This window comes from Chaetodon trifascialis, chromosome 17 (assembly GCF_039877785.1).
Source record: "Chaetodon trifascialis isolate fChaTrf1 chromosome 17, fChaTrf1.hap1, whole genome shotgun sequence".
Taxonomy (NCBI): domain Eukaryota; kingdom Metazoa; phylum Chordata; class Actinopteri; order Chaetodontiformes; family Chaetodontidae; genus Chaetodon; species Chaetodon trifascialis.
In genome coordinates this window covers 13522597-13533773 of record NC_092072.1, presented here as the reverse complement: position 1 = coordinate 13533773, position 11177 = coordinate 13522597, and the positions used below count along the sequence as shown (strand labels likewise).

Genomic DNA, 11177 nt, shown 5'->3' with positions numbered 1-11177 from the left:
TTCACCGGCATATGAGTTAAAGTGTTATAATGCTGCAACTCACATGAGTTATAATGCTCTGTTTTACCATATATGAGTTATAATGTTCTAATGTTTTAACTCATATGAGTTAGAATTTGCTAATATTCATGATGGGATTGTCCCTACATGTAGCTGCCTGTCTCAGCTGTGCGGGCTTGTGGTTTATAGCTATGTCATACTTCCACTATTACTACATCCATAATCCTGTATTATGTACATATATTATCTCTTACTAATATGTAAATATTTCACATACATGAATATATCACATATGTATATACTAAACTATACTATACTGCATATAGTTAAGAATCTATTATTAGAGCTGTCACTGTTACTGTGATGGCATTTCTGTCCCCTGAGTTTTCTACCTGTTTAAAGGATGTTGATCCTTGCCACTGTCGGCAAGTGCCTGCTCATGAGGGTCTCTGCGGATAAAGAGTTTGGTCTGTACATATGAGAGTGTCCTGTGGCAACTTCTGTTGTGATTTGGTGTTATATAAATAAAATTGACGTGAACTGAATTGATTTTTTTCCCCACAGCACTTTAAAGACATCTCATTCACATTGGCTTAAAAATCAAGTTTCCAAAGTTTATACATGGCCTTGGTAAAACAGCTGATAAAGAGCTCAGCTCAGTTTGAAGGTGAAGTTGGTTTGTGTAACGCTTTGTGACTGACACTCATCTTCTGTATTGCTGTGTTTAAATTACAATATCCTTTCAGTGCATGATCATGTAACAAAAAAGCAGATGTTAACTATTTCCATTTTGAACAAAACATATTTCTTCATGTGTTTTCTTAGAGCAGCTCGCTTTGAGAGTCAGAGCTACTGCTTTCACCAGACTTTCCTCCCACCGAGCGCAATAATCACACATAAAAAATGAAATGCATCTCAATGCAATAACTGTTTAGAACTGGAATAGATGTATTAGACAAAACTGCAAATCCACAAAGCAAAAACTGGAAGCGTGCCTTGAGGTCTTAAGGAGGGAGGAGAATGTCCCAGATCAGCACTTCCCATTAAGACGCCACCCTGCAACCACTGAGCTATTCTAGAGGGTCAAATTGTCCACTGGAAGTACAAAAACACTCCCCGATTAAAAGTGGACACAAACCCATTCTTACGACATCCACTGTAGAGCAGATCCAGCATCGGCTAGTGTACAGACTGCTGTTTTTTTCTTTTTTTTTTGAACCAATTTGGGAGTTCTCCAGTTTGATTCCCCATTAGTAATACCAACAGACAGAGGGAAAGTTACATATCAAAAATAGAAGCATGGGGAATTATAAAGAACAAAATATTTTGATAACAAAGTAAGTAGACAGTTGCAAGTTATCATTTGAAAGGAGAATATGAAGAAAGGAAGAAAGTTGTGAAAGCACAACTGATAGTTGGTGAAGGGAGGAGACTTTTCTTTCAATGATTCAAGAGGAGGAAATGAGCTAAATGGCGCTGGGTAGTGAAATCTTTTGTACACACTTATTCCCTTTAATTCAGTTTTAAGTGATTAAAAGAAAACAATGTGTGTCTCGAGGTGAAAGAGTGTGAGTAACTGGCTTACAGTATGATACATGTGAATCAGGAAGGTCATATCTGGGTTGGGGGTCATATTTTGAGCGTCATATCCCAGCCAAGTTTCACAGAATCATGACACACTGTAGAATATGCTAGATATCAAAAATGCTTTTTTGTCATGGTAGTTGAACTCATGAAGGATGCACAGCAAAAGTCAGAACCACATTTGTGCATCTCTGCAGAATCTTCATATTCTTTCTTATTAACACCATAAATGAAAGTTAAACAAGAACAAAACAAAACACCAATCTTACATCCTCAGTGGAAACAAGAATTACTCAAAAATGGAAGAAACACAAAGTAATCCTTCTACTCTGGCCCAAAATGACAGGGGGACCTTACAAGAAGTTAGTAAATACACATACATTGTTCATGCACCATATACAATATGCAGGAGAACCCAAACTATTGTGAGCTATCCATACACCAAGTCACTTCTGGTGATACAACAACTGGTGATAGTGACAATAATCAGGGTTCACAGAGGGATGAAACACATTTGAGGACTAACTTCTATTATCACTGCAGGGAGAGTACAGTGATATTAAAACCTGCTCTTTGTGGACATTTTGAAGATGGATACTCCCACAAACTGCTGACGGATGCTGGCCCAGATGCTTGGTGCAAAATTTTAATTGCGTGCCTGTCTGCAGAATATTAGATGATAGCCCATCACATCGATCAAGATAATATGGAGAGGATGAAAAGAAGAGCCCACAGTTGGCATCTCTGTGACACACACTGTACAGAAGCACAGCCATGCTTTGAGCTACATGCTAACCTCAGCATGCTGAAGTGCTCACAATGGCAATGGTAAAATGATGATGTTTGGCAGATATACTGTAATTTACTATAGTTACTGTAGTTTACTATGTTTATCATATTAATTTACGGTGTTAGCATACTAATATGTCCTACTTAATGTTATCTTAATGTATCTTTTTTGATAGAGTAACTATGGAAACAGTTAGCAACATTTAGAGGGGTATTTGACAAAATATCCAGTAACTGACTTTACTCTAACAGGACTTTTTAGTGAGAGGAAGCATTTATATGGGGGAATATCAGTGGGCCTAGAATTGCGCCCTGTGGTGTCCCAGCATTTAGTTTGTGAACAATACAGTGTAATTTGTTGAAGAAAACATAACAAATCTAGAATTTGTTTTGTTGAATTTGTTGTAGAATTTGTCTAGAATAGCTCTTAAAACAATCTCTCACCGCCTTCGATGCGGATGGTGTCAACAGCTCAGCTAAACAGAGTAAACAGAAAGCTGATGACTGTCGGTCCATTTTGGAGTAAAATTCCCATTCTACAGTTTTTTCATTTTTTTTTGTATAAAATAAGAAAATATCCTGGAGAGTATTTCATTCTTTTGGACAATACATGAATGAGCTCAGTATTTAGGTGTCATCTAATGACGACAGACAGCTGTGTGATTTCTGCAGGCCAGCAAATGTTTCCATGAAAACATTAAAAAGACAAAAAAAAAGACACAACAAAAGGTTAGTTATAGGGGCAGCCTAATGGTTGGTGTCCCTGGGGGCACTGATGGGGATGGTAGGGGGCAGAAGGGGGAGTTAAACTAATCCATTGGTAGGATTTGGCACATAAAACCCTTTTCCAGGCACTCAAGTGGATGGTTGACAGTACAAAGCCTTCAATAAATATGGGCTGATGTATTATGACATTCTCAGATCACCCTGGGAATAGCTAATAAACTTGATGTCAAACTGGTAAAATCTGTAAAACATTTGCTGGGGTCAAGGCCAAAAGCCATTATTACTAACTTGGAAAAATAAACCATGTTTGGAGCACCATCATGCTGAAAACATCCAGGTGAACTGTCCAAGCTGACAGGTACGCTGACCAGAGAGTATACCAGTGATGAAGATCGGGTCACATTTCTCTCTGCCATCAGGTTATTGTTCATTGTTGTCAGTTATATTCTTACTGGCTTTGTGACGAGGATACGGCTTTAAAAGCATGACCCCATTCTCCCATCTCTTCAAAGGTGCGGAACAGGTCAGCGATCAAACTTATACATGGAAAAATCAAGCTTCATGACTAATATTGCAACAGGAACGTGATAACACAACATCAGTGTGAGGAAACAACAAGAAATTCACTGATTGCATGCACCATTGAAGCTTAACACATCCTTCAGATTTAATACTGGAATAATAGAAACGCCCGTTTGATGGCAAAGTGTGACAGATAGGCCTATTGATCCTTAAGCCGGTCATGTGAGGGGAAGAGCATCTTGTGTTGCTAATATTGGGAAAGACTTATGGAAATACTCCAGGAAGTCAAGGATAGGCAACTAATACCTCAGTGAGGAATTAAAATGTTAAAACTACAATGTAAATGTGACTTTTCATCACTTGCTGTCTTATGTTCATTTCATCTTCAGTGATTCTAAAATTACAGCATGCAAATATATGGTCTGGACTGGATTTTCCCTTTAAATTATTTGGCTGAAAATATCAAAGGGATTTTTCACAATTATGTGGATGGCCACATAATTATGTAATAATGTGTCTGTGTGTCTGTGTCTGTGCGGGGGGAGGTGGGTGGGTTTGGGGTGGGGGGGTGGGGGGTCTGAAACGTAATTTATATTGTTTCTGTTATTGAAATATTTAGAATTTTATGTTCATCCTTTAATCTAAACTGGAGGCAACAGAATCAAAGCAGCTTTCGCGCTCAGTTTCGTCTCTTTGTGGACATTTTGAAGATGGATACTCCCGCTACCTTCATCAAAACCGGATGCTTGACGTAAAACTTCAATTCCGTGCCTGTATGTCGCAGAGAGGTGTTGGGAAATCCCTCCAGTCTGAAGCATATAAAATGACAGCCCATCACAAAGACAAGACGACAGCCTCTGGCCTTGACAGCACCTCAGCATCAGTGGAAACTCAACAAGTGCTTCCCAGCAGCGCAGCATGCCCTCTAAACTCAGTAAGTGATTTGCAGCCTGTGGTGCGCACGCTTCCTGCGTTTCTTCCTCTTTTTCATTCACTCAGTCATTCATGCTTTCCCTTTTGCACAGACGTGCTCTCTGCGGTGATGCTGGCCGCTCTGCTGCATTGCGCTCCCGGAGCTCCGGTGAAGGACGCGCTCACCGACAGCCCGGCAGGTGACACCTCAGGTGAGGAGGAGGCGCCCCTTGACCCGCAGAGAGATGTGTGGGATTCAGTCCTTGGCGTAACCACTCGCCACCAGATGCAGGTGAGTACTTTATCCAGCAGGGATTGCCTTTAACTGAGATATATTTTTTGCAGTTGCGTCCTTTAACTTAGTCATTTTTTTAAAGTTAGAGAAGGATGACAGGTGTCTGGCCATGTGCACATAACCTGCGCTCAGGATCTCCATCATTTCTCTTTCTCCATAAGTTTGAAGATGAATTCCACGACAAGTTGGCATATGATTTTCTGGACAACTACCAAATTTCCTCGCTCCCAGAGAGGTGCCCTAAATCCAACTTCAGCAAGGTAGTGTGTCTCCTCCTTTGTTGTCCTGTAGACGCTGATAAAAGAACAACCTGATGGGGATCATGTGACAGTGATTGTCTTCTCCCTCCGCAGGAGGATTGTCTCCACAGGTTGGTGGAGGGCCTGCTTACCTTCACAGCTCTTCTCCAGCATGTTGAGAAGGTGTACCCCAGCAGCATGTTCCCCTCAGATATCAGACACTACAGCAGCTTGGTTATCACCCTGATTCAGCAAAAGGTGGGTCTGAGAGGCTGCAGACTTTTCTTTCTGACTATATGTGTGTGTGTGTGTGTGTGTGTGTGTGTGTGTGTGTGTGTGTGTGTGTGTGTGTGTGTGTGTGCGTGCGCGCGCGCGCGCGTTGTCTCAATGCACTCTAGTGCCCTTTGTGTCAATCTTGCCATGTAATCACTTTTCATCTGGGTGGCTTTTTCATCATCTTTATTGTGTTCAGTGGTGGAAGAAGTATGTAGATCCTTCATTAAAGTAAAAGCAGCAATACCACATTGTAAAAATACTCTAGTAGGAGTAAAAGTCCCATCTCCTGTTAGTGTTACATTATATGAATATGAGTATTGGATTGTCACTGATGCATTACTGTGTAAGATGCATTTTGCAGTTGAAGTCGTTACAGCCAGTAAGTATTAAAAACTTTACTGCCTATAAAAATACTATTGCCAATATTCTTATGATAAAAACTACCAATGCCATATGTTGAAATTGTACTTGAGAAATGCTGTTGCATTAAGAGAACATTGAATTGCACTAGTGTATGTATATATGTAGTTTCTAAAAAATACTGCTGCCAACATGGGTAATAGATACAGTGCTACTGCGCAGTTAAACAAGATATACATTACATTTAAAATCGAACAAGATGTAATGGATAACGTGAGCATGTATTAACATAGATAACAGTAGTGCAAAAACAGGTTTGTGTACTGTTTGGTATTTCCTACACTCCTCATGAGTTTTGTATGCAGTCTGTAAGTAGGTTTTTCAAAAATTGGGAATCAGTGCAAGCATGAAAAGTGCTATGCATTTGAGCATACAGACAGACACACATACGCACTCAACCAAAGGATGGTCTCCTGCAGACTCACAGCTGTCTGAGATAACTACAGTATTTCCTTCTGAAACAAAACGCAAATATACCTCTAAGTTGTACTTAAGTTCAGTACCAGAGTAAATGTACTTACTGTAGTTACATCTGAGGTTCATTACCATGACATGGCATACAGTCATATTATACTACTGTCACTTCTGCCCCACAGATGAGGCACCCTGAGCGCGTCACAGCGGTCACCAGCAGCCAGGTTAGTGAGCAGCTGCTGAGGGACATCGACAGCCCCAACATGTTCAGCAGAAAGATGACCGCACACGCCATCCTCAACAGGTTCTGCCAGTTCCTCATCTACTGCAAGAGAGAGCTGAGGAAAAGGGAGATGTCCAGAGGAAATAACAGGGACCTGGTACTCACCAGTCAGCCTATTACCAAAATTTAAAAAGATGAAAAGTTGAAGTTATGAAGGCATACCTCAGGGACACTGGGTGGTGTTAAGGGGGATATCATGAAAGTGCATGTTCTGAGTGCACTGAGTTGATCTATAGCAATCTATGATTGTGCAAATGTTTAAGGCCTCAGGGCTCCAATCAGCCACTATTTCGTAACTTATTTAATATATTTATACTTGGTGACAATTGTTATTTATTAGTCATAGGAAAATCCACAGTTGTGGGTTTTGTGCACTAAAACTTTGTACTTGATAGTGATTTGATTTTACTGCGGATTCATTTGTGGATTGTGATATTACGGCATTGTTAGAACTCCATTACTTTTTATCAAAAAGAAAAACCAGGAATAATTGTGTCTTCTACTTTTGTAAACAATGAGTTTATATTTACAGTACTGTTAACTGTTATTTATTTACAGCTAATATTATTATTAAACTGAATTTGGTGCTAATTGAATTACGATGCAATGAGCTGCATTAAACCATGTCAATTTGTGAATATTCTGGACACATGCAGAAATAAAATCATTTGCATAGATAAGAATCAAGCGTCTTCATTCCATCACTTTCACACATTTCATGTCATTGCAGGGAGGGTTTTTTTTTTTGACAAACTGTTAGCAATAGCTGTAGATTTTTATCAGTCTCCTTATGTTTGCTGGAGACTGGAAAATGTGACTATGATCGAAAACAGATATAACGAACACACTGGGAAAGTACTCTGTTAGAAGTCCTGCTTTGTAAGATAAAGACGCTACGTGGAACTTTCAGAACATACTTGGCTTCTCATTTGCAATTTCCTTTATCATCTAACAAGATGAAGCAACCAATGCCATAGACATGCCCTATAGTTAAGATATAGCTAGGTGGCTAATCTTAGCTCAGGTTACAGATAGCTAGTTGGCTGCCCCTGCCTTGCATTACATCATCTATTGTTTTCTAATTCAACACTTTTGTAATATGTAAGGAAGTATAGTGGTGAAGTAATTAGCTGGTGAAGTAAATTGGCAAGCTAGCGAACTGAAATGCGCACTTAGTATTTTGCAGCAATAATGTTAGTGAGCAAGCAAGTACAGTTAGCCAGCTAGCCTTAACTTGGCTACATTGCATGGATGTGTTGTTGGTTGCTAGGTGTTAGCTGATAAAGGAATTTGGAAATGGCAAGTGAGACAATTTCTAGTTAATGAAAGCTATATTAGTCAACTAAAACCACAATATTGCAGTATATTTCACATGCTTTGTAGTGATGTTAGCTTTGACTTTTGACTTTGTGTTGGGTCTGTTGCTGTGGGCGCCGGTCAACTGTTGATGTTGCGGACTCAATTTCTAAGCTAACATGAGCTAATGTTGCACACTTGGCGATGGCACATAACGTCACAGAGGGTACTCCCAGAAAAAGTATTAAAATATTTTCCAATGAATTTTGTCAATCCATTAATCAGCTAATCAACTAATCACGGAGATGTACTTGTACTGAGATATAGTAAAGTAAAAAGCATAGTATTTCCCTCTAAAATGTTTGAGTAAAAGCCGAAAGTGGCGTGAAAAGAAAAGACTTTAGGATCGCACATTTGAAATAAGTACAGTACTTTCATTCCAACACTGCTCCCAGTAATAAACACTAGAGTAACATTTCTGTGTGGATTTATTTCCAGAAATTTTAAATTACTAATAAAAAGAAGAAAAACATGGAATGAATGGTACAGTATAACCAAACATCAGCATCAAACAATCCCAATAACATACAGACAGACAGTCCAGTCAAGACAACATTTTTCACGGACGAAGTCTTGATTCCAGCTTGTTAATCCAAATACATTTTGTCCACGTGGTCAGGTACTGTATGTGTGGCCATAAACAGTATGGTCACAGATAACATTCATTCATTACTCCTGTGGTGTCTTTTTCCTGGTGTTCCTATGATGGGTGGGTCACATGGTCTTGATGTGAAGAGGGGACTGGCTGTGCAGAAGGGTCCTTTAGCCCCATAGCAAACTGGAGAAAAAGAAAACAATTCAACTTTATGGCTGAATTTCCAAGTTTATTGTCATTTTTATACTAATCCATTTTTAAATCATATATGTTTTTTTCAACTTTCAGTGGCGACAAACCAACACAATTCAACAAACCCCACTGAAAACAAGATGAGGCATTTTGAAGAGGTTTAAACTGCCACATTGCATATGTGTTAAGATACTAACCATTATTCTATTTCAGGACTTTGATTTCCAGCTACTAACTGTAATAAATATTAAGTTCACCTTATTTAGCACCTACAGCTAAGTGTTTTGTTCTTCTATGTCAAATAAAAATGATCAAGGACAAAGAAAATGGCAAAGATCTCGATGTGAAAAATGTGAAATAAACCAATTAGGCTTTTCATTTTCGTCACAGCCTCCTCGATCTTAATGCACAACATAAAACCTTCAGAGTTCACGTTGCTGACAGTTATTACAACTTGTATGACTAGTTGACAGTTACCCCAACTATTCCATGACTACAGGAAACACGTCCTTGTAGTGCAGAGGTGTGAAAACTCCTTTTCATTTACATTTCACACTAATCTGTTCGACAGGAGGCACAAATCTAAAACCAGACTGTCCTCACCTCAGGACCGTGGGCTCAGGCATTCCTGGATCTGCTCCTCGTTTGAAACCTGCAAATCAAAACCAGAAAGAAGGTTTATATTTCAGAAAAGTTAGAGAGAAAACTGAATTTAGTTAATCAAAAAAAAAAAAACAAACAAAAAAAACAAAAACAAACTCATTACAGCCAGCTGCAAGCCACTAGTGTAGAAAATCAGCTGGTACATAAATTTTCCAGTATGGGCTGGGCGAATTAGAGTATTTTTAATTTTTTAAATTTTTTTATTTTTTTAAAGTGATGCCTGTGCACTGTGCAAAAACCTCCCCTGACAATTTGGTGTATCCTTTTGCCACTAGATGCCCTTTCACTGTGAGATACAGTTCGTCAGCAGATTACAGCACAAACGCTCCAGTTTCATTTAACGCTTTCATTGCATCAGAGAGCTCTGACATCTGCAGAGGCCCTGCAGATGTCATTTATGTGGAACAGAGTGAAAGAGCTGTTGTAACTACGTCCAAAATGTAGCGAGCCACACATCTGACTCACACACGCACGCACGCACAGAAAGGAAAACACATTCACTTCCCCAGTATTTTTTTCCTAGCTTTGCTCACAGGTCATGGACAGGGTCAATCATGACGCAACTGATTCTTCAGAAAAAAGAAGAGAGATTCCTATAAGACCAAATATAACCTCAACTTACTCCACCCTTAATCTGGGGCTAAAAATGCCCATCGCTTATGTTTTAAGAGCCTGAAGTTTTCAAACATAAAAATGTTCAAATAAAAACAGATTAAATCTACAAGTGTGGTATTTCTATTGTATAAGTGACTTAACTTTTAACATGGTAATCATATAACTGACTAGTTGTTTCAGCGCTATCAGATCAAAATTGTCTGAGCTAGGCAGCATTATTCAGGGGGTGGTAAGACAAGGACCAGAAAATCCTGCGCCTAAGAAGTAAATGAGTCGCAACAGAGAACTGCATGTAAAGAAGGCTAAAAAAAAGAGTGAAATGAGAGGGGAGAAAGTATGACATCAACGTCGGCCTTTCCAAAATGCTGAAGTCAGAGAAGATTCAGTCAGAGGGGGTCAAATCCACCGGCTGTGTGGTCACACATGCAAAAGTCTTAACTTCCCCTGGTTGACGCCAAACCACAGCCATGTATAAGTCTGAACTTCCCCTCTCTACTCCAAAGCCCAACCAGGTATTTTAGTGCTCTAGACAGGCCCCAGAAATTTGACAACAGAATGCAAGTGCACACTTACTTAACAGCTTAAACTAAAGATCCAGGATTTACTGATCAAGTACTTCAAGAACATGATTCCTCAGTTCCTCATTTCAAATGATCTATCGTATACTACTTCTCTTTCTAAAAAACTTAAATCATCACCAGTTAAGGCTGACAGCTAGTTCACACACGTGCAGAAATGACTGCTTCTACACTATTACACTGCTTCTCCCGAGGGAGCAATTTCACATGTACGACCCTTGGAGCTGCTCAAGCTTCACCAGAATGCAACACAACCATTTCAACTGTTGCTAATAAAACAACGCTTAAAATGTAAACACTGTGGTCTTAATATGTCATAGCTACATCACGTGCACTGGCCTGAATTTTTAATTTAATTTTATTTTTTTTACAGCTCATAGTTGAGTGCTAGTGTGCTAAGCTAATCGGCTAACGTCAGCGAGGCTACCAGCCCGCCGTATTCCCCCTTTTCTTGTTCAGATACTGACCGAGGTACAGCACGGTTGGAATAAAACCCCATCGGATGACAAACTGGCCGCACTGGAACAGCTGCTGCAGCCGCTGTTTGGTCTCTTTGCTCAGTTTAGCCATGTGTTTGTCCCGAACGGCGATGATGCTGCTGCTGCCGACAAGGACACGGTAAGAGGATGTGACGTAGGACTGGTAGCCGACAGCGTCCATTTGTTATAGGCTGCCATCGTGTGGACAGACCTGTAATTGCACGTCTGCTGCAGCTCAC

General features: G+C 39.8%; 2 protein-coding genes across 2 annotated transcripts; one reads left to right on the top strand and one right to left on the bottom strand.

Annotated features, from left to right (window-relative positions):
• Positions 1 to 4489: 4489 nt before the first annotated feature.
• LOC139345817 (interleukin-6-like) lies at positions 4490 to 6591 on the top strand. The gene is made up of 5 exons (XM_070984663.1): positions 4490 to 4555; positions 4647 to 4825; positions 4990 to 5088; positions 5182 to 5325; positions 6360 to 6591. Exons 1-5 carry the CDS (start codon positions 4540 to 4542, stop codon positions 6588 to 6590), a joined length of 669 nt encoding a protein of 222 aa, XP_070840764.1. The 5' UTR covers positions 4490 to 4539; the 3' UTR covers position 6591.
• Positions 6592 to 8228: 1637 nt separating this feature from the next.
• Positions 8229 to 11086, bottom strand: tomm7 (translocase of outer mitochondrial membrane 7 homolog (yeast)). The gene is made up of 3 exons (XM_070984664.1): positions 10927 to 11086; positions 9207 to 9255; positions 8229 to 8594 (listed from the first exon to the last, which is right to left on the bottom strand). The coding sequence occupies exons 1-3, from the start codon at positions 11027 to 11029 to the stop codon at positions 8579 to 8581; spliced, it is 168 nt and encodes a 55-aa protein (XP_070840765.1). The 5' UTR covers positions 11030 to 11086; the 3' UTR covers positions 8229 to 8578.
• Positions 11087 to 11177: the final 91 nt, after the last annotated feature.

Coding starts and splice junctions, on each gene's coding strand:
- LOC139345817 (XM_070984663.1), top strand. Junction 4,826..4,989: donor CCACTCGCCACCAGATGCAG/GTGAGTACTTTA, acceptor TTTCTCCATAAG/TTTGAAGATGAATTCCACGA. Junction 5,326..6,359: donor TCACCCTGATTCAGCAAAAG/GTGGGTCTGAGA, acceptor TCTGCCCCACAG/ATGAGGCACCCTGAGCGCGT.
- tomm7 (XM_070984664.1), bottom strand. CDS start 11,029: ATGGCTAAACTGAGCAAAGAGACCAAACAGCGGCTGCAGCAGCTGTTC. Junction 9,256..10,926: donor TCCAACCGTGCTGTACCTCG/GTCAGTATCTGA, acceptor TTTGATTTGCAG/GTTTCAAACGAGGAGCAGAT.